We start from the raw sequence: 23,202 nt of genomic DNA, 5'->3' as shown, positions 1-23,202 counted from the left end.
ATTTCCGCAGATCATTCACACAACACTAGGTACCGCAAAATTTATGTACGACCCAGTTCCTTCTTCCAATATACCAGCTAGTGTGTTCAATAGAGACGGGACAAAGCCCAATCATATTGTTTGATTGTCAGGTATAGCATGTATATGAGCGTTTGCAACCCACATAGAATGAACTCGAAGAGAATGATACATTATGACACACAAAATCTTAACAATCCTTGATTGAAGTTCATATACAACACTTCGCTCATCACTAGCCAGGCGTTAAGTGTTTCCTAACACGGCCCACCTTTCACCGCAAGATATCCATCCTCTTCCCCTCCAATGAAGCACATTAAGCCAAAGCTAAATACAATAAATTACACATTTCAATTGTAATTAGAAGAAGATATCACAACAAAAGTAATGTCGAATCACTATCTCCTAATACACATATCAAAACCGAGAGCTTCCCTCTCAATACACCTATTTTGGAGCCTCCCCATCGACGAAGCTCAACGCATCTTCTTTTCCAACAACACCAATTCCACTAGTCTTGTTATGGAAAGTAACACCATAACATTTATTTGCCACTAGCACCATCTCTGGTCTGAATGTAGTGCAAATGAATTGTCCACCCATAACTTTTTGTTTCTTAGAACCACCTTCACCATCTTCATCGTTATCAGATTCTTCATCTGAGTTATCTTGCGACTGAGAAGCTTGTGATTGTTTAGCTGAGATTTCCTTGAGCATTTGAGCTACAGCGGTACGGTACTGAGCATCAAGATTTGCGTCAATTTCATCAAAGAGATAGAAAGGAGCTGGGTCACATTGTTGAATCGCAAAGACAAGAGCGAGGGCGCATAGACCTACAGGGAAGGCAAGTTAGTATACTGGATAAAAAATCTGCGGAGGGGAATAACATACTCTTTTGTCCACCGGATAATTGTTGAATACGTTGTTGATCGTCGTGTTTACTATTGAAGCTGACACTGATTCCAACACCAACATAATTCTCAACACTATCCCGTGCTTCTTCATCCGAATCTTCTTCCTCTCTAGCACGACGGTCCGTTTTACGTTGAATAACAAGACGACCGCGACCAGCTGGGACAAGACGCTCGAAAATTTGGGCAAACTCCTTAGATACTTGCTTGAATGTTCGCTCAATGGCTTCATCCTTACGTTGATCAAGGACTTCAACGAGTTCTTGAATTGATGATTGGGAATCATCAAGTTCCTTCCTACGCTTAGTCAAACTATCACGCTGCGTTGTGAATTGATTGTATTGTTCGAATGCCTTCTTGTTAACGTGTTTATATTTCTTGAGAGCTTCTTGAACCTTTTTGAGTCGTGATTGAATCTAAAAAATGTTAGTGCACGGGATAAATAGATTATCGTGGAAGTTTGCTTACGGATTTTGGATCATAGTCCTTATACTTCTCGAATGCTTCATCAGGCAAGACACCCAAGTCGCGAATGTTCTTGGCGCAATCTGCAGCACTAGTGGTAAGAATGGCCTTTCGAGCAATACTCTTCTCCATCCTCTTTTGATGCTTCTCAATTAATGCAGCAATCTTATTCTGTTCGTCTTCTTGGCGACTCCTCTCCTGTTCCAAATTGTTGATGTTTGATTCGGCTTCCTCCAATTGCTTTTCATTTTCCTTGAGCTTTGACTCTACAGCACTTGAAGCCTTGGTGATACGCTTCAATTCTCTTTGGGATTCTTTCAGATTACCAGAACCACTACCGGTAGCAAGATCGAATTCTTGACTATTTAATTGATCAAGTCTGAGTCTAAGATTCTCACGGAGATCAACCTCAATCATCTGTTTACGGCTCTCGAGATCTCTTCGACTTCTGCTGTGTTCATTCCATTGCTTTTGTAGATCCTGGACGGAAGCATTGAGTTGCTCAAGCTGTCGTTCTTCATTGGCCGTCAATGCCTTCTTAAAATCGGACGCAATTTCTACTTCGTAATCAGCAATTTTAGCGGCATGATCTTTCAACAATTTGAGAACATCTGCTTGATTGCGAAGAAGTTGTTCAAGCTGCGCCTTCTGTCTTTCAAGGTGCGCTTGTTTGGATCTCAGCCCTGACTTCAATGGATCCAGGCCGTCAACAAGTTTGTGCTCCTTTTGACTAGCCTTTTGTTCTTCAGTATAAGCGGCGGTGATTTCTTGATCTTTTTGCTCAATTTCCTTTCTGATCTCATCTTGTCGTACCTTCAAAGTTTCGTACTCATCTCGCCATTTGGTCAGTGCACGAACAGCTTGAAGTCTTGATTCCTTCGGATTAAGATATCCACCAGTCAAGGCACCTTTCCTATTTGTAGTATCACCATCTGGTGTAATGGCATTACATCCGTGACTTCTTGCATACTGAGCAGCAATTGTGAGGTTAGGACAAACGATGGTCTTACCGAATACTTGCTCAAAGGCTGGTTCATACTTTTTGTCGTACCGAATCTTGCTCAACATAGGTATGGCATCAGATGCATTTGGCAAGTTACCTGGTTTGAATCTGAGTTGGCTCAAAGGAACAAATGTAAGTCTTCCGCCCTTATCCGCATTTAAAGCATTAATAAGTTGGGTTGCGGTTTCTTCGTTATCAACGACGTAATTGAAAAGACTGCTACCGGCGGTCTGTTCCACAGCTACTCGATAAATATCTTCGACTTCAAGGAGTTCTGCTAGAGTGCCGTATGCTCCTTGAATGTTGTGCTGCTTCTTGAGACGTCTGACAGTGGCTAAACCCCGAGATGTGGCGCTATCCATGGTCTTTGCTAATTCCGACTCGGCTTGAAGTACTTCTTTGCGAGCATCCTCTATGACCGAGTGAAGTTTTTCGTCCTCTCTTCGTAGCAATTTTCTCTCATCCTGCAACTTCTCCAAAGATTCTTTGGCAGTAGAGACTTCTTCGGCTAAGGCTATTCTATTGCCACTCCATCCGTCTAATCGCTCCTGAAGGCCAGAAATTTCGGTTTCCAAATTTCGGATTTCAGATTGCACGTTGTTCACCTCTTCGTCGCCATCGATTCGATTTGCCTTCTGTGATCCAATTGTGGAGTTGAGCTCTTCGATTTCCTTCCTTAAAAATTGGTCACGTTCAGCCTTTGTCCTAAATTGGTTGCTACGAGCTTGTTTTGCGTAGAGTCTATTTCTGCCAGCCTCCGCTTCGTCAAGATTTCGCTTAACTTCGGCTTCGCTAGCTTTTCGTCTCGTAAAATCCGGGAGTAATTGTGCAAGTTCGGCCTCTTTCGAAGCTATTTCTTCTTTCACGGAATTTAATTCTTGCTGATGCCTCACACGCGATTGTTCTGTAGACGATTGGTTGGCTGTCAATGTTTTGACGTCTAATTCGATCTTGGCCCGAGCTTTTGCAGTATCTCGTCTGTCCTCCTCCAATTGACGTCTGTCTACTCTGAGGAGCTCCATTTGTCGAGTCAACTGTTTGATTTGTGTGTCTAGTTGGGCGATGGCCTTTTCTCCTTCCATGAATGCGTCCCTGTTCTCGTCACCATCACCGCCACCTTGTCTAAACTCATCGATTTCCTCCAGTTTTTCGGCAATTGCGACTTGTTCCTGGTGAAAGAAGGCATATTGTAGACATCGACGATCCTTATCTTTCTCCTGATAACCTCTCAATTCCTCCTTCTCCTCCTCTAGTTCTGCCAGACGTTCCTTAATGTATTCCAACAATTCATCAATCTTGGCACGTTTGTTATTAGTATCTGTCATAATCTTCAGGGACTCAGTACGGCGTTGCTCATAGACTTGCGTTCCAGCCACTTCCTTCAACAAGTTTAATCTCTCACCATCTTTCATGTTGGTAAGAGCTGTAACACGTCCTTGAGGCACAATGTAATATGGATTCGACCTAGAAAAACCTGCGGTTTCCAGAAGATTGAGAACATCGGTTTTCGTAGCATTTTTCTTGTCCAGAGAATATTCATCCTTCTTCAATCCAATTGTTCGACGAAGGTAGAGCTCGTTCTTGCCAGTAGGAAAACGTCCGTCGGAATTGTCAAAAATGATTTCAACATATGCGGACATAACCGCAGATCCTGAACCTTCGTGAAGCAAAGCCTGTCGCTCTTCACGACCCATCTGAGTATACGCATCGCTGAGAACGAATCGAATAGCTGCGAAAAAGTTACTCTTTCCCGATCCATTTCTGCCAACAATTACATTTGTCGCTGGAGAAAATTCGTCGATGAGTGTTTGATCCTTATAACTATATGTGTGTGTTAGGATGCATTATCTTCTGTCGTAGTGAAAAACGCACCTTTTGAAGCCCTGGATATTTATCTGCTTGATATAAACCATCGCGACCACTTGTCGCCAGTGGGGCAACGATTATTCTTGCTGATTATGAAGAGCGCTTCAAAAGGGATAAACTGATCTCGGTTTATTCTGAATAATTTGCAAGAGTTTCGCCAAGCGCAACTGTACAATCAGTATTCAATCGAGGTTTTAATGAGTTTGTCGCGTCAACAAGCTGAAAGTTCAAGAAACGCGATTGAGGTCGCGATTCTTAGCGTAGAAAAGTGACGTCTCACCGCCCTATGGCAGAAATTCTCCATGATAATTTCAGTCAGTCATTCTTCACCCTCCACTTTTTAGAGCACCTGAGGTCGATACACAATATCAGATTAATCTGCTTATTGAAGAGATGGCAGATAATAACGAGATACCCACACCTGTATCTGCAGCAGCAGGACAAGAACCATCTCACACATATATTCCAAATCAAGGATACGCCCACCCCGCCACTTCAGATGCCCCTCCAATGACTCCGACTTCTGGTGAAAATACAGAATATGCCGCAGATAACGAAGACGATGCATACGATGATTTATTCGATGAGGAAGATGACGGATACGTTGACGATGTCGATTATGACCCATCTTCCGGTGATTTAACCAAATCCTATAACCGTCAACGCAAGCTCAATGATGCAACCGCCACTGGTGCCCCTCGAATAAATCCCCAAAGACCGGCTGCGAATACCAAGGCAAGTGTCGATGATCAGATCACCAGTTTGTCAAAACATGCTGCTAAGATCAGATTGGATGGCAGTTTCGATGGAGGTCATAAAACACATGGAAAAGATAAATCGGATCGTGCGACGAGTGAACAAGTTTTGGATCCTCGTACACGTATGATTTTACTTCAAATGATCAATAGAGGTATTGTTTCCGAAGTCAACGGATGTTTAAGTACGGGTAAGGAAGCGAACGTATATGGGGCCTTGTCAATTCCTTCGACAGACGCAGATTCACAACCAATTCACCGGGCTATTAAGGTCTACAAGACTAGTATCTTGGTCTTTAAGGATCGTGATCGTTATGTTACTGGTGAACATAGATTCAGATCAGGATACAATAAAGGAAATAACAGAGCTATGGTCAAAGTCTGGGCTGAGAAAGAGTTCCGAAATTTAAAACGTCTACATTTGGCTGGAATCCCTTGTCCAGAACCTGTCCATCTACGTCTACATGTCCTTGTCATGGGGTTCCTAGGTGATAAGAAGGGATGGGCCGCACCAAGACTTCGAGATGTAGAGCTCTCTGGTGATGACGTCGATGAACAGTATCGATTGCTCTACCTACAACTCATTGGACTCATGCGAAGAATGTACCAAACGTGTAAACTTGTTCACGCAGATTTGAGTGAGTATAACGTACTATACCACCAGAAAAAACTTTTCATTATCGATGTTTCTCAAAGTGTTGAGCACGACCATCCTCGTTCATTGGAATTCCTCCGAATGGATATCAAGAACGTATCCGATTTCTTCAAGCGCAAGAATGTCGAAGTCCTATCCGAACAGACCATTTACCAATTTATCACTTTCCATGATGGACCAACCCAGGAGCCAGGACTCAGTGAAGCGCTTGAGAAACTACTTCTTGAAAGACCTGAAGAAGATGAAACTGAAGAAGCTGTCGCCAAACGACAAGTAGAAAATGAAGTTTACCGTCAACAATACATACCACAAACTCTAGAGCAAGTCTACGATTTCGAGCGCGATGCTGAGAAAGTAGGAAAGGGTGAACGAGGCGACCTTGTGTATCGAAATTTGTTGGCTGCGGATAAAATGCCTATGTCTTCGGGCAACGAGGCGGATGCAGAGGATACAATGGGCGACGGTACTAGTCAGGCCAGTGATGATGATGAAGATGCGGATGGTGACGAAGATGGAGAGGATGGAGATGATGACGATGACGAGAAGCGATTTGAGAAGGGTACACCGAGAGGGAAGAGATTCGAGGACAAAGATGCTAAGAAGGTATGTTGATTTCAAATATTTGTTTTCCTATTCGCCTGTCTACCCTATCATGGAATGATGACCCAATTTCCATCCACAAAACATGACCTCCCTTCTGGGACCAGATTACAAATCACGAGAACTTTATGTCTGACCACCACTCAATTATCTCCATTAATTTGCTTCATTTCATATTTATTGGAAGCTAACAAGCAATAGGAACACAAGAAAGCAGTCAAAGAAGAAAAACGTGAAAAGAGAAAAGACAAAATTCCCAAACATCTCAAGAAGAAACTTGTGAGCTCGACGGCAAAACATAAGCACTAGTTTTAAAGTCGAAAAATTAAATCCAAATAATAAATTACTGCATCAAAACATTTGATCGCCGGCTTCTTGACATGATAGTAAACGGTAAGTACTCATTATCTTTGTCTAGCTACCTCCTCCCAAAGATGCAGAGAAATCTTCAAAACGAACACCCGGATGAAGAAACAAACATCACTTCTCCCGACCCAATGCATCGGAGTAGTGTCTTGCCAAGGGGTTTCCTTCAGCAAAACCTCTTTGGTGTATGGGTCACACTACCGGAGAAGCTGAGATACTTCTACTTTCAACGAGAGTAGGAGATATGCTGATCAAAGAGAGCACTGACGGGTGTTCTGTTTACGGAGTTTGTTTTTTTCCCTTGCTATTCAATCTGTTGGGAAGAGATACCTAAGAGAAACAATGTGAAAGTGTCAGTTGGTGAGCTTAGGGAGAAAAACTTTCTCGTATGATGAAATCACAATATAGCGAAATCAAGCAGAGAACAAAATGTACTATCTGTGTATATGCATATGTATTCATTCGCTATACCCTAATGTTTGCTATCTGAAACTGTGATTCTACACTTACAATTCCTGGAAAGGCCGTGGCCATATAATGTGAACTCCCTGTAAAAAACGCAAAACCATGGTTCATTATAAAATCATCCATCCCCATTATATCCACAATCCTGACCATCCGTGCATCCAACCATCGCATACATAACATCGTATCGTATTTCGTCCCAATATTTGCTTTCCATTTACCTCCATCCATCCCAGACCAATTCATACAAGCATCGCATCCCAATCATTCCTCACTCGTCAGATCGTTTACTCCCTTCTATATCCCCCATTTCTTTTCTTCCTTCTATCTTCTGTATAATCCGTTTCGTTTCCACCTCTCTCACTACTCAAGCCCGGAATAAAGCAAGGATAACTCTTATGTCCAGTATCCCCACTAACCTCACTATCCTCCCTCACACTACTCAACTCGCTTCCACCGACACTCGACTCAGCAGCGGAATAAGCAGGTGGAGCCAAATGTGATTGATCTCTGCTTTGCTTTCTAGCCTCGCGCCTAGCACGTCTCGCCTCTCGTTCACGACGCTCTTGGTCTCTTATTGCGGCTGCGTCACGAGATGAAATGAGGGAAGATGCGGCTGCGGAACTATTATCGTCACCAACGCGGAAACTGAAATCTCTACGTTGAGCTGCGCGTCCCTTGTCTTGAAGTTTCTTGGCTTCTGCTTTGATTCTCTCATCATCCGTTACACTTGAATCGGCCTCGCTCTGTCTTGAGCTCTTCTTGGTTGTGTTCTGCCTGTTCCAGAAAGTCGAGCTTCCACCATTATCCTTTGTCGAAGTAGCAACACGTGGGCCTTGAACCGTTCCGATAACCTTTCGAATTTTGTAGTGATCTTTGTTGTTACTCTTCTTTGGCCTCTCGGGGGCACGCTCAGGAGATCTCTCGCGGTTTTGCATAAGTCCATCAGAAACAGTTGAGCCTTCAGGGTTTGTAGATCCTTCCCAAATACTAGATTCGCTTTCTCTGTTCATGCCACCGACTCGTGCTGGTTTCTCGTGACGGTATGCTCGAAGGTCTGCAATATCGTCGCCGTATTCGGATTCGGGTACATCACCCAAGTCACCACCGCGGAGTCTGCTCTTTTTATTCTTCTTTTCCTTTCGAGGATAATTGACCTCACTCATCTCGCTATAAGTGACCTCACTTTGTGTACCTAGTGAACTCTCTTCCTCATCATAGTCCTTGTATCTCGATCTCTCCATACCACTCCCACCCCTCTTACTCTTTTTATTCTTCCTTCCCCATGTGCTCCTCTTCTTTTCTCCGTGAACAATACTACCACCTCCAAGATCCGTAGCCTCTGAAGCTCCAGAGAGAGTAGTACCATTGGGACCTTTGCGTCTCAAGACCGTAGACTTATAATCATCCCAATCATTTTCGTGAAAGACAAATCCACCATTTTTAGCGATGAAAAAGAACCAGATACCAGTGATAACAAAACCAGCGCCAATCAGTCCAATAACTATGAAGACGAATTTGTTAGGAACAGTGTCGAAAGGTGTAACACCACTGGAGGGATCAACTGTGGGGACTACATCGCGTGCGGAGAGAGCTTTGGAGATGATATTTGGTGCGGAAGAAACGATGTCGGAAGATGGAGATGAAGAAGCAACGGCGGTACGTTTGAGGAGAGGAGAGACGTAAGAGGAGATAACAGGCATGATTGATATATTTTCGCAAGAAGCGCCGTGATTTGGGTTGGTATTAGAAGATGATGAAGTTGTATTTACTTCAACATCCAACTAAGTACAGCCTCGTACCATCAGCAGTGATAAAGGGTTATCGTAAATTGAAATATTCGTCAATTGAGCTTCACGAAGTAAAAAAATTACCGGAACGAATTGATAAGACTTGAAAGACTCAGTCAAAAAGTTCCTGTGTTGGATAGCATTGCCAACTCACGTTCCTTGGAATAAATTACGAGGCTGGGGGAAAAGCGGGAGGCTGGTTATTGTCGTTTGTTTACACAGCAACCAGGCACGTGCTTAAATCTATTTTTGGTTGTTGTTCTCGCTTCTAGGCCCTTGTGAAAGATCTAGACAAACCTTGGAACAATCAATCACATCAAATTCATTTGAGTTGGCCTTGCGTGCATATGCACAGAATATATGAGAGCACTAGGAAAGTCTAATTGTTTAGGGCTGAATGTGGAACGATGAAGTGCTTGATAGTTCTAGTGGATCGTCAACCTAATGCTCGGTTTTGGTCTAATCTTTCTCCGTCCCAAATCTCCCGAATATCCCGTCCAAAGTATCTAGTCTCGATCTGTAAAATTGAGATCTATAAGAAAGTACAAAGCTTTTTAAGAGAGGGCTTGTAGGCCTTCTATGCCCTTAGTGTAATGTATTTAGTGTGTCATTTTCAGAAACTCCCTCGCGCTGAAGTCACTGCGCATACCTCTCTTTTGCCTTCTCTGAAAGTCCATAAAAGAACACAACAATAGTATTCTATGAACATATGTCAGAAGTAGCCCTGTCTTTCCTTTATCAAAAGCTATGACTGAGTGCACCATATCAGGCTCTCGGATGCAGCCACCCGCTTGAAAGGCTCAATCGACAACGAATCATGGCTCACGATGGCTCAACTCGGAAACTTTGATACCGGGGAAAGGTGCGTTGCATATTTTATGGAGCGGTTTTTCCTGGATTCATGGTGGCTTGTCGTCCAATTATTATATACAAAACGTAGTCTTCTGAGTCAACGAGCCCCGGGTTACACAGGCACCCCAAAGTCTCCAAACAGTTATTCTGCCCCCCTCTCTTTCCATCTCTTCCTTTGTCGCCGTCTCAAATGTAGTTCGTATCTGTAGCATTTACTTAGCGATGGGTGTCATAGCACATTTTTTGCGTCATGAAAAGGTGAGTATTTCTCTGCGTCCCAAATTCTATATCAGAAGTCAGAACAAGAACATGGTCAGATCTAAGAAATCACTTTTAGGGTGAACACAAAGCCCAAGGATTCAGCACAGATCAGCTCGCTCTTATTCACGATCCAGATCTAACTGCAGAGGGCCGTTCAGATTGCCAGATATTCTCGAACAATTTCTCGGATAGCAGATATGTCACACACATCTGGTGTTCGTCCATGACAAGAACGATCCGTACGGCACTTTTATGCTTCCAAAGTGTCATAGCTAGGGGTGTTAAAGTTGAAGCTTGGGAAATACTCCAGAATTGGGATACTTCGCCAAACGGTAAAGGAATGGACAAAGAGTGTCTACACAAACATTTTGGCGAACAAGTAGACTTCGATAAAGTTGAAGAAGGGTGGAATGATAAATCTTCTGGTGAATGGGCATCGAAAAGTCAGAAATCGAACATCCCTGCTTTAAAACTCGCGCTTAATGACTTAAGATCGACTACCAACATGGTCGAAGTCGTGATAGTCAGTCATGGAAGTGTCCTCAAAGAGCTGACTAATGGGAGGGGTAAGTTGCATGCCAAATCAAATCAAGCACACAAAAGCTAATGGAACCCGAACCTAGGATCTTGGCGATCTGGCGAAGTTCGCAGCTATTTAATTGGTGATAATGGGGAACCTGGCTTCTTACTGGATAAGAATGACCTCGAAGTTCGTAGATGCCACCCTGTGAATCAAAATATGATACCGACATTAGATCGGGTCCAGCCCGAACCGTTGGGTCCTTCAAGTCTCGTGGAGACCTTGACACACAAGCCTTCTGAATCTTCCGAGAAAGCCCCTGCAGTAAAACAAAGGTGGTTATTCAAATTGTTGCAAAGGGACATCTCAAAAAATACCAAGGAGAAGATACTGAGAGCTTCGAAGAGATGTGAGACACACGTAGATACATTATTCAAGCTTTTTCAGGAGGAACTTCCGCCAACCAAAGTCGAGGGGGAGGACATTGAGGGCGTCAAAGCACGACCAACAATTGGATCGAAGCAAGGTCCGATAACGACCCAGGCGAGTAAGATACCAATAGCAATTGGGAGAATGAGCCATCGTGATATTGTTAGAAAGACACCTTTGAAAGCAGCATAGGCCAGGTGCATTCTATCAATGAATCATTCGTGGATTTTCTGAAAATCTTGTGTCCGGAGCTTGCGGAAATGTCAACTTTGAAGAAAATGGTTGTCGGTAAGCATAAGTGATAGGAAAAGACTCAAAACTGGTAGCTCATGTGATAAGATTGGTAAAGAGGCTATGGAATTAGACTTTCAAAACATCAAACAAAGAAAACGGTGGTTTATTTTCAATCACATTCTAGTCTAATTCACATATTTTTCAAGAGCCATTCCGATTCGCGAAGCACTCTTATCAATTTCACAAACAACGAATTTCAGAAGGAATAGCAACTCTAATATTTCCACATTCGTGTTCTCATCACCCGACGTCCTGGCATTTCCATAAGTCTGCCCTTTAAATATTGAACAATCACAATAAGATTTCCAACCCAAGTCCGGAAAATTAATGTTACTACCATTGTCTCATGTTGAATCACTTTCACCTCCCTTAATCTCTTACCTGAGCACCATTTACTGCACAAGAATTATCCAATTCTCAATCTCTTGGAAAGATACCCTAAACGTGCTAAGTTAAACTTCCTACCCCGCCCCTAAACCCTCGCTAAAAACATTTCTTTGTTAATCTCAACCATTTTTAACCGTGCTTTTGGATGTATACTGTAGAAAATGTATGTTAATGCAAAAACCCCATGATATCCATCACATCATTCCTCTTCGTGATGCCACACAAGATTAGCCGATTAATCATATACGCCTTACCTCAACTACGCAATAGCCCCCCCGAAGAAATGCCATCCCACTGACAACAATAACCCATTCCCACCCAAGACAGCCCAAACCCTTCACAATCACACAATCCATTTTTTTCCTCCTCATGACTTCACCCAAGCCATCTAATAGGTCAAACGTACCGAGTATTCCCCTCTGCTTACGCTTACGCTTACACATCCCACACGCCATCCCGGGATTTATCCTCAAGCTAATGCTCCCCAACAGTCAACACCCGAGAACTGTTGCATATCTGATTTTTCGCCCGATAATTGTCCTCGGTTTAGCTTCGCTATATCACGTTCAAGATGTCATGTTGAGGATTTGGTTGCACGTCTGAGTTTCGTGCCGACTTCGGGACGGTCTTCGGTACTGTTGTCGGTACTGTTTTCGGGGGTTTGGATGGGGAATTTAGTTTGTGGTTGGATATTCGCTTGATAGAAATTTGATGCGTTTTACGAACGAATTTGATGAGAACTCGGGGTAGGTCTTCTATTGTCTTTTGCTTCTTCTTGATTGACTGCTATTTGATGGCTAGTATCTGTGTATTATTATTATACTCTATATAAGTTTTATTATACATTCTACTTATACATCGCATATTCTTTCAATACTGCATGCTACATATCTCTTTGCGTTGTTCAACATATGATCGATTACAAAGATCTCTCTCTTTTATATTCTATATAATTTCAAAATTCTTATTATCTCAAAAGATATATATATCTCTTTACATTATTCAATATATGATCGATTGCAAAGACCTCTTTCTTTTAGGGTTTATAGAATTCCAAAATTCTCATCATCTTGGAAGATATATATATCTCTTTGTGTTGTTCAACATATAGTCGATTGCAAAGATCTCTCTCTGATAGTCCATTTAATTATGTCTTTCTTACCATCTCAAAAGATACATCTAACATCGCACAAACAATGAGTACATATATTCCATGCTATATAGCCACTTCATATTCATAACAACTCCAAATACCAATCCTTTCCAACCCCCAACTTCAAACCGCCACCAGACTCAACTTCTCGCAGATCGAAATCCACTGCAGAAAGACCTACAACCGCCGCGACACCTCTCAAAACTCCTCCTCGATTACCAAACTCCTCAAAAAAGGAAGAAAAAATGAGGGAAACCCCGTAAATGATTGAAACTCAACCAGGTAACGAGTGAATTGAGTATTTCTCTCCTAGATCCACAAATCCCTTCCCTAGATAATAAATTCCTCCTCTATTCACTCACCTTTCCACTTCACTCCACCTAATCCGCCTCCCCAAAAATCCAAAAAAAATATCGACACCACAGAGATTCGAACTCTGGCTCCCGAAGGAAACGCCTGTACGATAGCTGTCCAACCAATCCCCTCATCAAATACCATCATCCGCCTATCTATATAGTCAAGGGAAAGAGACACACATACGTGTTCCCTCCTTCCCACACGCTCAATACGCGCAGAGTGCTTTGAGCAGACGGCATCGCGTCGCATCACAACCCAAAGAACATATACAACACCAAAATCCAGAGACTTCTCCAGTAAGCGCCAAAACACTACTTGTCTAGCATCCGAGAAGAAATAACCAATACTCAATCTCGCATGGGGGTATCGACTTGACAATACAGTCACTTCCTCAAGTTCAACTTCACTGCAAGGTCCCAACAACTAGGAAATACAAAGGGGTATCATATTTTAAAACTATCCTAAAGCTATCTAAAGCTACCCTAAAGCTTATAATCCACAATCAATCAATCAATCAAATCCTGAAGGTTCTTGAAACAATGCTGATAGATAGACGAGTCCCCACTAACATTAAAGGAGACCCAATCTATCCATCCATTTTTCGTCCCCCCCATCCTTTTCATATATCATACCAAACAGACCATGTACCAGCCATGTACGCCAACTCTTACAAACATCTCTGTCGATAATTCATATCTTACATGCTGCCATCGCTAGCAAATGTGCATGCATCTGTAGTTCATCCCAATCCCAATACTTTCAATCAAAAATCAAAAAGGTAATCGCCAAAGTGAAGATAAGAGACATGAAAAAAGAGATTCATAACCATAGCTCATACAAGTCGTACATTCATCATATTGAAACATTTCCATTTCCACCATAAGGAAAGAAAAACAAACAGAAAAAGTGCTCAAGTGCTTTTGGGGTATAAACTTTTTCCGCTTTTCTGAAAAAACCGAAGAAGAGGAGAAAGTAATGACCACATAACAATATGCACAGAGAAGAAAGATGTTTAAAAAAGAAATCCAAAAAGAAATGATATGAAATCGCCATAAACAATCATGTCGCTAAATCGAATGTCCAAGAAAAGAATCGCTCAAAGGAAATAAAATATGATACGTAAAAGATTTAATGCCAAGTGGAAAAAGATTTAAAGCCAAGTGGAAGTAGTTGAGGTCTCCCAGTTGGAATTGCGAGATTCATAGTCCCTGGCAGTGCGAGTGTCATAGTCTTTGGCAGTGCGAGATTCGTAGTCCCTGGCAGTGCGAGTGTCATAGTCTTTGGCAGTGCGAGATTCGTAGTCCCTGGCAGTGCGAGTGTCATAGTCCTTGGCAGTGCGAGATTCGTAGTCCCTGGCAGTGCGAGTGTCATAGTCCTTGGCAGTGCGAGCTTCATAGTCCTCACGGCGTTCGCGAGGTGCTCTGTCCCGCTCTTGAGGTCGAGGTGAGACTCGGGTGTAGGAATGTTGTGATCTCATGCGCGATTGGGCTGATTGACTGTCACTCCGGTCATGTCGGCTTCGGCGTTCACGATCATCAAGTAATTTAGGTCCGTGTCCATGTCCATATTCCGATGCAGTTGCTTGGCTTCCGTCATGAATTATTTTTTCTGTGCGGTGAATATGGATTTTTCCTCCTTCTTCGCATTGAATTTCAGCTCCACCAACTGTGACTTTAGCTTGACCAGTTACCTCGATTGTAACATTATCATCGCCACCACTTCGGGTCGTACGAGTGGTCTGTGTGCCTCGATAATCACTAAGGTCATGACTTCCACTGCTCTTTGTGCTTCTACTACTACCTCCAGCCTGTCTTCGTTGTTCCTTTTTCAAAGCCTCAGCAGTGAGAGGTATAGTTGGACCACTGACTTCCTCGAGATAATCGGCTGCCGCAGAAAGTTTTGCGTTATAGCCAGTTGATCCCGTAGTAGACGCTTGAGTGGATGAGGCAGATGTAGATTGTCCATAGTAGCTTTGTCGGCGTCTGTTTTTGCTAGCAGTCTCAAGTCTGAATCTCTCTGCTTCCCTGGGTAGTTCGCTCACATCATATGAAACTGAGTTTCGATGAGGACTTGGTCGGCGAGGACGAGGTGCTTGACGAGGAGGTTCGTCATGGTACTCTTCAACGCTGTATTGGGAAAGCGTGTCGTCGTATACTGGTACATCAACTGTTGGTCGTCGCATAGTAGGTTTAGGTGGTGGTGGCATAGCCTGAGAGTCTCTTCTGCCTCTACTGCTCTTGCTCTTGTTGTAACTGGTTTCCACTTCGCTATAGTTACTTTCGCGACTGCGCGAACTGTCTGCCTTGCTAGAGTTACTCTCCGATACAGCAGAGCTGTTAGTCCGTGAAGGGATCCCAGATGGTACACGTATGCTACTGGTGATGGTTCTCCCGACTGGCTCTTCAATAGAAGATTCGTAGCTATCATCGTAATCATCTTCGCTGTACTGGTACTCTCGCTCGTAGCCTCCTGTGATCATTCGAGGTGTTTGGACTGGCTCAGGTCGAATGCCATATTGAGAGGCCCTTTGTTGAGGTTCAAATCGAGCGGAAAGAGAGCGCGATGAAGGTTGTGCGTCCTGAGATTGAAAGTAGCTAGTAGCTTGAGGAGGAGGGGGAACGACAGCATAGTTGTTGCTGAATGCTGGTGAAGGAGGTGGAGCTTGAAATTGCGCCGATTGATGCGCCAATTGATGAGTAGGTTGAAAATACGCAGAACTGGACAATGGAGGATAGGCAGCAGACGCTGAAGCAGAGGCAGCGTGGTAACTGGAAGGTCGTTGACCACCGTGGTATGTTTGAGCATGAGTCAATGCGCGGGGTCTCATAGGGACAGATGTGGTAACGGGTTGCATAATGACGGGAGGTTGAGGGTGTTTAGAAGTAACTGGGGTCTTGACTCCGTAATGCTCTGGTTTCGCATCAGTCTTGACACTGAGGGATCTTCGGTGCTCCTTGGTCTCCTTGGTCTCCTTGGTCTCCTTGTTTTTTAGTGTTTGTGGTGGACGTGATTCGACTGTGGAAGGACGTCTTTGGTTCGTGGATGGTCTTCGCGACTTTTTACTTTCTTTTGTGTATTCAACATCTTGTACCGCATCGGGTGATGATATCTCAGAACCTGTAGGAATTGCTCCTGTCGAGTATCCCGAGTCGCTATTCGTTCTCGAAGCTTTACTTGATGTGCGATCGCGAGTGGTAATCTTAGGACGTTCCTTGACCTTTTCCCTTGAAGGTGCTTTAACGCTTGCGCTTCGTCGAGTACCTTTCAAAACTTTGCCCGTCTCTTCATCTTCGTCTTCGAAGTACATGGCACGTGGGCCACCCATTGCTTAGATTGGAGGGACGACAATGAAGGTCGTCAACAACAAGATATGTATATGATGTTAATCCGTAGAGTTGACGGGAAGGCTGCTGAGTGTAAATAGAAAACGTACTAGACGCTTCTACTTATATAGTAGCAATTGATGTTGCACGAAGGTAGTGTTGTGGTCTGTATGTGTGTGTATGTGTGTGTGTGGGTGTGTGTGTTGTTATGAAGTTTAGTTGACGGGGTGTACGGGAAGTGTGGTGTGGGCGAAGGGATGAGCCGACTGAGGGATGAATTAAAAATAAAAAAAAGTAAGAGAGTAGTCGTAAATAAAAATATGGGGAGTCTAAGCTCCTTTTTAGTGTCTAAACCGTGAATCCGTAGGGAAAAATAGTGAGGACACTAATCGATGATTGGATAAGCGACGCAATTCCGCAGTAGTGTCAATTAGGTAGTACTTTGACAGAGAGCTGAGACTTGGAGTAACGGGTAATGTTTGACTTTTCTTCTTCTTTGGATTTTCTTCTTTCGTTGATTGTTCTCTGCCAGGTTGAATAGATTGATGAATTGTGGTTGGTGGTGATTAGGTCCGTAGGGTTTATCGATTTATCGATAGCGAATAGTGTGGTCGATGCGATGCGATATGATGTGATATGATATGGATCAGCAATCCGGTAGCTAAAGAACCCTAAAGGAGGGGGGCTGAGGGGGGAAAGTAGATAGTAGATGTGGATGTGTGGGTAAAGGGGACTTTTATCGAAGAGAGAATCTGTGACGATATGATAGGATCTTGTGGTATTATCAACGAGGATACGTTGGTAAAACCTCTCTCATAAACTTTCTGGTGAAAGTATGAGAATAAAATCCGAATGGGGAATAAGAAGACGATACACGGTACGAGGTGTACACTCTTCAGACCTGACCTGGTTCAAGCTGTGGTAATATGTAAAGGAATAAGAAAAATGAGTACACCGGGGACTAATTGTGCTATATTTTTCCGTTGTTTTTGGGGGTTTCTTTGCAGAAAAATACTCCTAATCCTTGGGTAATGGGAGTATCCAAACGGGAACGAAAATAAGGAAATCCTTTAAAGTAAAATCCTTGTCCGGTCTATGGCTGCTATTTTGTGACTGTCCTTGGGGAAGATGAAGGTTTGCTGTAATTGGGTCTGGTTCCGGGTCCGTAGGGGTATCCTATTTTCCTGCGGTTTCCAATATTATTCCTGTGGATGGTTTGGGAAGGGTTATGTAGTTCTTTGCGGTCCTTCTATGTCTTGGAGACAGATTTGTTGACTTGGTCAATAATTTGGTCTTGCTCGTAGCTTTGTACTTTTTGGAAAATCCACAACATGCGAGGATGTTCTTGTTTCCCGTAGGTTAAATCCCTCCGTAAGTTCGTTGCAGGGGGTAAATCAGGGAGAGAGGGTAAAAAGTTTCTCAATCGTTCGTTGTGTTGTCGGTCGGTCCTCCAGCCTAATGCTTGTCGTAGCACAGGATTCAGGAGCTCATTGGGTATCAATATGTATTTGTGATAAGTGGAGTTGGGATATGAATACTCCGTCCAAAATTCTCATCTCAAGGTAGCTAGAAAAGACTAGGGGGGGGGGGGATTGGAAAAAAAGAAGGGTGGTAGGCGTATGTGGGTATGACTCCTTGTTAAATTGAGATGTCTATTTTGAGCTGAAAATAATTGAATGCAGCAGCAGTAGGAATGGCGAAGTACCTATGTGAGGTGGTCGAGGAGTGAGAAATGTATGTATGGGTCATGAATGGTAATGTTTTCAATTTTGGATGGTGTTGGCAAAGAATGAAGGGAAATGAAACGGATGGCAAGGTATGGGATGAGATAACAACAAATGGATTGACGAAAGGGAGGATAAGGGTGTGATGATAGTCTCTTACTGGTTGTCAAGATTCACGCCGAGTAGGAAAATTTGCGAGGATGAAGGGATGAAGGGATTTGCGAATGGAGAATTGGAATTCTAGAAGTTTATTTGCGGGGATAGCTCATGGTTGCGCCTCCTTCATCCACTTCGCTTCGCTGTATTCTTCCATTTCTCCCCTTCATTTTCCAATCGCCCAGAGAAATCATGTCAACAAGGCGGCAAATGCTACTTTTCGTCCCCAATAATATTCGTTACAGATACGATACGGGATATTTTTAGTCGAGTAACCTACGATGTATGATACATAAAACCGTACTTGGTTTCAAAGTCACACTGACGACGACAGTTGCTTCAAAATTCTGGTTGTCTGGTTATTCGATACACAAGAGTTGCCTCCTGGGCTAGTTCTGCACATTTTCATGTTACTTGATATCATCATCATCATTCAGCAGCAACCATGATTGGCAAATGAGAAAACTGTTGGTTGCAGCTTTGCAAAGTCGATCTCATAAACGATAAAATGGGAAAAATTGATGCACTGCACTAAATGTACGATGTACCGTGGGTACCTAAGCCCACATCGTCAGACCCATCTACTTTCACAATACTTTCTTCCGTACATAACACCAACCGATTATTTGCTCACACGCCGAGCTACCTGCATACACTCTAAAGTAGTATATGCACGTCGACACGATACCTACGATGTAGGTACTAGCTTGGTTTTTGATGGACAAGTATACTCAATAGGTCAATGACTTTTTGGATTTTCCGAATGATGATTGTTTGAACCTTTGATGCCTCTCGGGAGTATTAGCAATTAATTAAGAAATGGTCGATTAGTTGGATTTGGCTACAAACGAAACGAGGAAACAAAACCAGCCACTTTACAACAGACGCCATCTCAAGCCATCTTTTATGCATTGGAAAAAGTCGAATTTAACAAGACCAATGGCTAAAACATGGACTTGTGAACCCCATTCATTCGCTCAATTACCCTGTTGTGTAAGCAACCAATTTATTTTGGCTCTCTTCCATGACTATTCTCCAGCAACTCAATCCGTCGGCAAATCACATTCTCCATCCAATACCATTGATTGATTCAGTACGTAGAATCTGACATTCTTCTTTTAGAAATCTGCCTTTGAGACTGCCCAGCAACGAGCATGCATTCACTATTCTTCTTCTTTGCTCAATGAACGCCAGTCAACGCGTTTCAAGTCAAGCATTTCGTTGTAACATCAAGATTTCAGAATCACCGGGTATCATCATCACCATTGGTAACCAGCAGTCCCCAGGCAACGCATCGCAGTACTGTGCATATATACTGCAAGTCATATATACTCAACCAACAATTGGTAGTCTTCTTTACCAATCTTTCAGGACTCTTTACGAGCTTTCGTGACGCGGCTTTTCCTTGCTCCTGCCGCTTCAAAACATTATTCCTGATGACTCTTCGAACATCCTTTTCTTTTCCTCTGGAAGGATTCTCACTCTCAAAGCCGGAGTAAACAATTCACCAATTAGAGCATCGGCTCGAGGCGCACCATTATGCATTAAATGCAATGATTTTACTAATCCCCATACACAGTACTCGATTTTCGGCACTACTGTAATCTACTGCAAAAGGGATGCTACTACCCTCGCCTACCTAGCTTGAATCCCTTTCGGTCGTCTTTTCCGACCGAAGGTAGAGGACACACAAGCAAGATCGGGGGCACATGCTCACATCACCTTGATTTCCATGTACAAAACCGAAAAATCTGACAGGTAACACCCGCTGTCGTACTCGATGCATGTATTGTACTGTACGTACCCAAGTACCGATTCGAGTCAGAGGCATAAATTGATTGCGTCAAAGCCTTTAAATCCTCCTGTACGGTAGATGAAAACGAGATAGAAGACGGGACAAGAGCAGATTCGCTATCTAGTGGTAGCATTTCTGCACCACAGTTTATTGTGCATCTTATCTATACAGCAGATCATTTCCTTCCCTCCTCTCAAAGTTCCTCCATCTCAACCCTCCATCTCAAAGTTCTTCGCCATCTTTTCTTTCCCTTGCGCGACTTGTATACAAGGCTGAGACTTACCCCTCCTCCATCCTACCATCTTCCACTCGCTATCACAAGACAATGTTATTCTCTCGTCTTCACAAGCTCAAACTATAGAAGATCAATTAAGCGTCAGACTATTGCATCTAGAAGAACCATTTTTACGTCAAAGACTCTTCGAAGAGTCGAACGGATAATAGATTATCTCAATCAACTCTGAAACTAAAATAAAAGTTCAAGCCGCAACATTTCACGTCGATGAATGATATCTCACCCCACTACACCCTCAATTTTCCCATGCCTCACCGCTTCTTTACACTGCACTGCCGTTTGGTTCGCACTTTGCAATAGTTTACTCTAAGCCACAATTGCCTTTTATTCCTGCGCGTTTCTCAGTTGCCTAGGTATTGGATTGCTTTGTCTTTTGCTTGCTCGATATCATGTGTCCCATCGTTTTTGCATTCAATTCAACCTTTTGAAGAAAGGGATCTCAACGCCGTAGACCTGCATTCACCCATCCTTCCCGTGCTTAGCTGCCTACATGTCTGTACATACATTATTTACCTTGGAGTCACCTCATCATATATCATTTATTGGACTTCCTGATTTCCTATTCGGGAAAGGAATACATACTGGCACCCTCTCTGCCTATAGATGAGGGGATAAGTATATCCCCACAATTCTGACTCAAAAAAAGTCACTCGTCCCAAGAAATGTCCATCCAATGTTACACTGAGACTTTATACCCATTCAAAACTTGCAAATTTATCCTTCTGACCATTTTCATAAGCAATGGAGAATGTTCAAGAAGTATATGGAAATTATATTTGAAGAATTAGGTCGCACATTCATGAGTTTTGATTTTTCTTTCTCCTTCACCATTCTTCCTACTCCAGATGATTAATCGCGAATGATTCCATTTTGCGTGTACGAGTATTGGCAATCCATTCCAAGGTTTGTGATATATTTCGCTCTCCCCGCGTCGCCTCATTCTTCATCCTTTCTTCCCGTCTTAGAAGGCTGCAAGGGTTTTGATGCGTAATGTGTAATGTGTACCAAAACGAGACTTTTGCATCGGTGGCGCAACGCATCCATTTACCCTTTTGGGGGCTAAAGGACTTGATGCATACGTTTGATGCAGTGCAGAAGTCGATATTTAAGGATGAGTTTTTGGTGAAGATAGGCATCACATGATAATGTCGATCGATCTGCGCTGTCTTTTGTCTTAGTTGACACGTGAAATCCACGTGCAGTCATCTCATCTCGGGCTTTACTCTTTGTACTCTTCTTGACATATGGATGCGTTGACTCTCATGTATCGCCGTTTAACCAAATACACACAACATCAAGAGTACCACAAACTTCCTAATCGGGATTTCTGAAACAAATCATTTCCAGCATGGCTTAGACTTGGACTTCTAGTGAGGCTCTCACTCTATCCATACAAATAAAGGCGAATTATCGCCGACCATGCGTAATCAAATGTGATACGAATCAAAGCCTTGCATATGTACATCGTACCGAGTAGCCTTGCCCCTCACAAGACTTTTTCTTTTCTACGATACAACTTCCAAGGTTATTTCATGATGAATATCGTTAATCCCAGCCCTTTGAAGAAATGTCTCTCCGACTTGTTCCTTCTTTCTTATATTCCCCGGGGTGGATACTCAGCCTGAACCCCGGATTCCCTCATACTATTAGCTATTCCACTCATTCACAATCCTCCCTTTATATATTTTCATGCCCAAAATCGGGAACGCCCGGTACACATATTGATCCGTTGCGTGATTCATTTCCAAGAAAATATCCCATCAGCTCTTGACTCTATATGTAAAAGTACCCCGGGCCATCCTTCCGGCTTAGCTCAACAAAATATAAAATCCCATCCCCATAGAAAAAAAAAATCTTTCCCATGCTTTTCTTCCCTCAACCCACTGAATCCACCCAACCTCTTCCTTATTATTCGTGCCCAACGTCAAATTTCACACGTGGTATGGTCCGTGCTATATGCATGTACGGGGAAATGCATGGGCGGATGATTATCATATTTTCGGGCCCTTCTTTCAGATGTTAATAATGATGAGGAATTAACATGTATTTTGCCCCTCAACTATTTGCCCCTCCTTTGCAATACCCAGTCCAAATGTAACTGCATTTAGTCGGTGGATTTTACTGGATGGGCAAAACGATGAAGAGAGTAGATAGTGTTTTGATGCGACTTCGTTCTGATGCGACTTCGTTTTGCTTTCCCACGATTTCTCAACTAGCTTCCGTTTTTTCCCCTCTCCACAGTGTACTTAGTAGTTACGCTGTGCGTTACTCCATGGTGTTCATGCAATGTCGGGGCCGATAGCAAGGGCCACGCTAGAGAGCATGATCGTCTTTTGCCCCCAGCTCTGAATCAGTTTTCGCGACGTGCCTTAGTGGTGTATGAATGCGTTAGAAGACTTAGATACATATGCACGGGACGAATGAAATGAATCGCATACTACAACACAAGACGGAGAGAATCTTTGATTCTCGAGATCTAATCAGGAGTTCAAAAAGTGTTGGAGGATCCTGAAAATATCCTGATCATTTCATTGGACAATTCGAAATTGATATATCGAAAAATAGATTATCAGAGTTGGAAGGTTCTTGGAGAGCCGATTTAACTTTAGCGTACCCTGTCATTTATCCATCGTACGTTATGTGCGATCATGTATCAAGTGAGTTAACTTCACCCATCGCGTATGCAATGGGCACAAGGAAGTGAATAAGCCCTACCCGTTTTTATGCCCATATATGCACTTATCACGGCACGGGACACTTTT

The 23,202-nt window shown here is 43.1% G+C and overlaps 5 protein-coding genes across 5 annotated transcripts; 2 read left to right on the top strand and 3 right to left on the bottom strand.

Annotated features, from left to right (window-relative positions):
• Positions 1-465: 465 nt before the first annotated feature.
• EAF02_003804 (uncharacterized protein) lies at positions 466-4,310 on the bottom strand (the record flags this gene model as incomplete). Its single annotated transcript, XM_038899852.1, has 4 exons — positions 466-851; positions 910-1,345; positions 1,398-4,218; positions 4,270-4,310. 4 exons carry the CDS (start codon positions 4,308-4,310, stop codon positions 466-468), a joined length of 3,684 nt encoding a protein of 1,227 aa, XP_038760779.1.
• A 346-nt stretch (positions 4,311-4,656) lies between these two features.
• Positions 4,657-6,582, top strand: EAF02_003803 (uncharacterized protein; the record flags this gene model as incomplete). The annotated part of the gene is made up of 2 exons (XM_038899851.1): positions 4,657-6,276; positions 6,475-6,582. 2 exons carry the CDS (start codon positions 4,657-4,659, stop codon positions 6,580-6,582), a joined length of 1,728 nt encoding a protein of 575 aa, XP_038760778.1.
• Positions 6,583-7,391: 809 nt separating this feature from the next.
• EAF02_003802 (uncharacterized protein) lies at positions 7,392-8,807 on the bottom strand (the record flags this gene model as incomplete). Its single annotated transcript, XM_038899850.1, has 1 exon — positions 7,392-8,807. The coding sequence occupies one exon, from the start codon at positions 8,805-8,807 to the stop codon at positions 7,392-7,394; it is 1,416 nt and encodes a 471-aa protein (XP_038760777.1).
• Positions 8,808-9,968: 1,161 nt separating this feature from the next.
• On the top strand, positions 9,969-11,148 carry EAF02_003801 (uncharacterized protein; the record flags this gene model as incomplete). The annotated part of the gene is made up of 3 exons (XM_038899849.1): positions 9,969-10,004; positions 10,084-10,573; positions 10,631-11,148. The coding sequence occupies 3 exons, from the start codon at positions 9,969-9,971 to the stop codon at positions 11,146-11,148; spliced, it is 1,044 nt and encodes a 347-aa protein (XP_038760776.1).
• Positions 11,149-14,297: 3,149 nt separating this feature from the next.
• On the bottom strand, positions 14,298-16,472 carry EAF02_003800 (uncharacterized protein; the record flags this gene model as incomplete). Its single annotated transcript, XM_038899848.1, has 1 exon — positions 14,298-16,472. One exon carries the CDS (start codon positions 16,470-16,472, stop codon positions 14,298-14,300), a length of 2,175 nt encoding a protein of 724 aa, XP_038760775.1.
• Between the last annotated feature and the right edge of the window lie 6,730 nt (positions 16,473-23,202).

Source organism: Botrytis sinoallii (assembly GCF_014898435.1).
Source record: "Botrytis sinoallii strain Bc 23 chromosome Unknown BSIN_005, whole genome shotgun sequence".
NCBI classification, from domain to species: Eukaryota; Fungi; Ascomycota; class Leotiomycetes; order Helotiales; family Sclerotiniaceae; genus Botrytis; species Botrytis sinoallii.
This window is presented reverse-complemented; position numbering and strand designations above follow the sequence as displayed.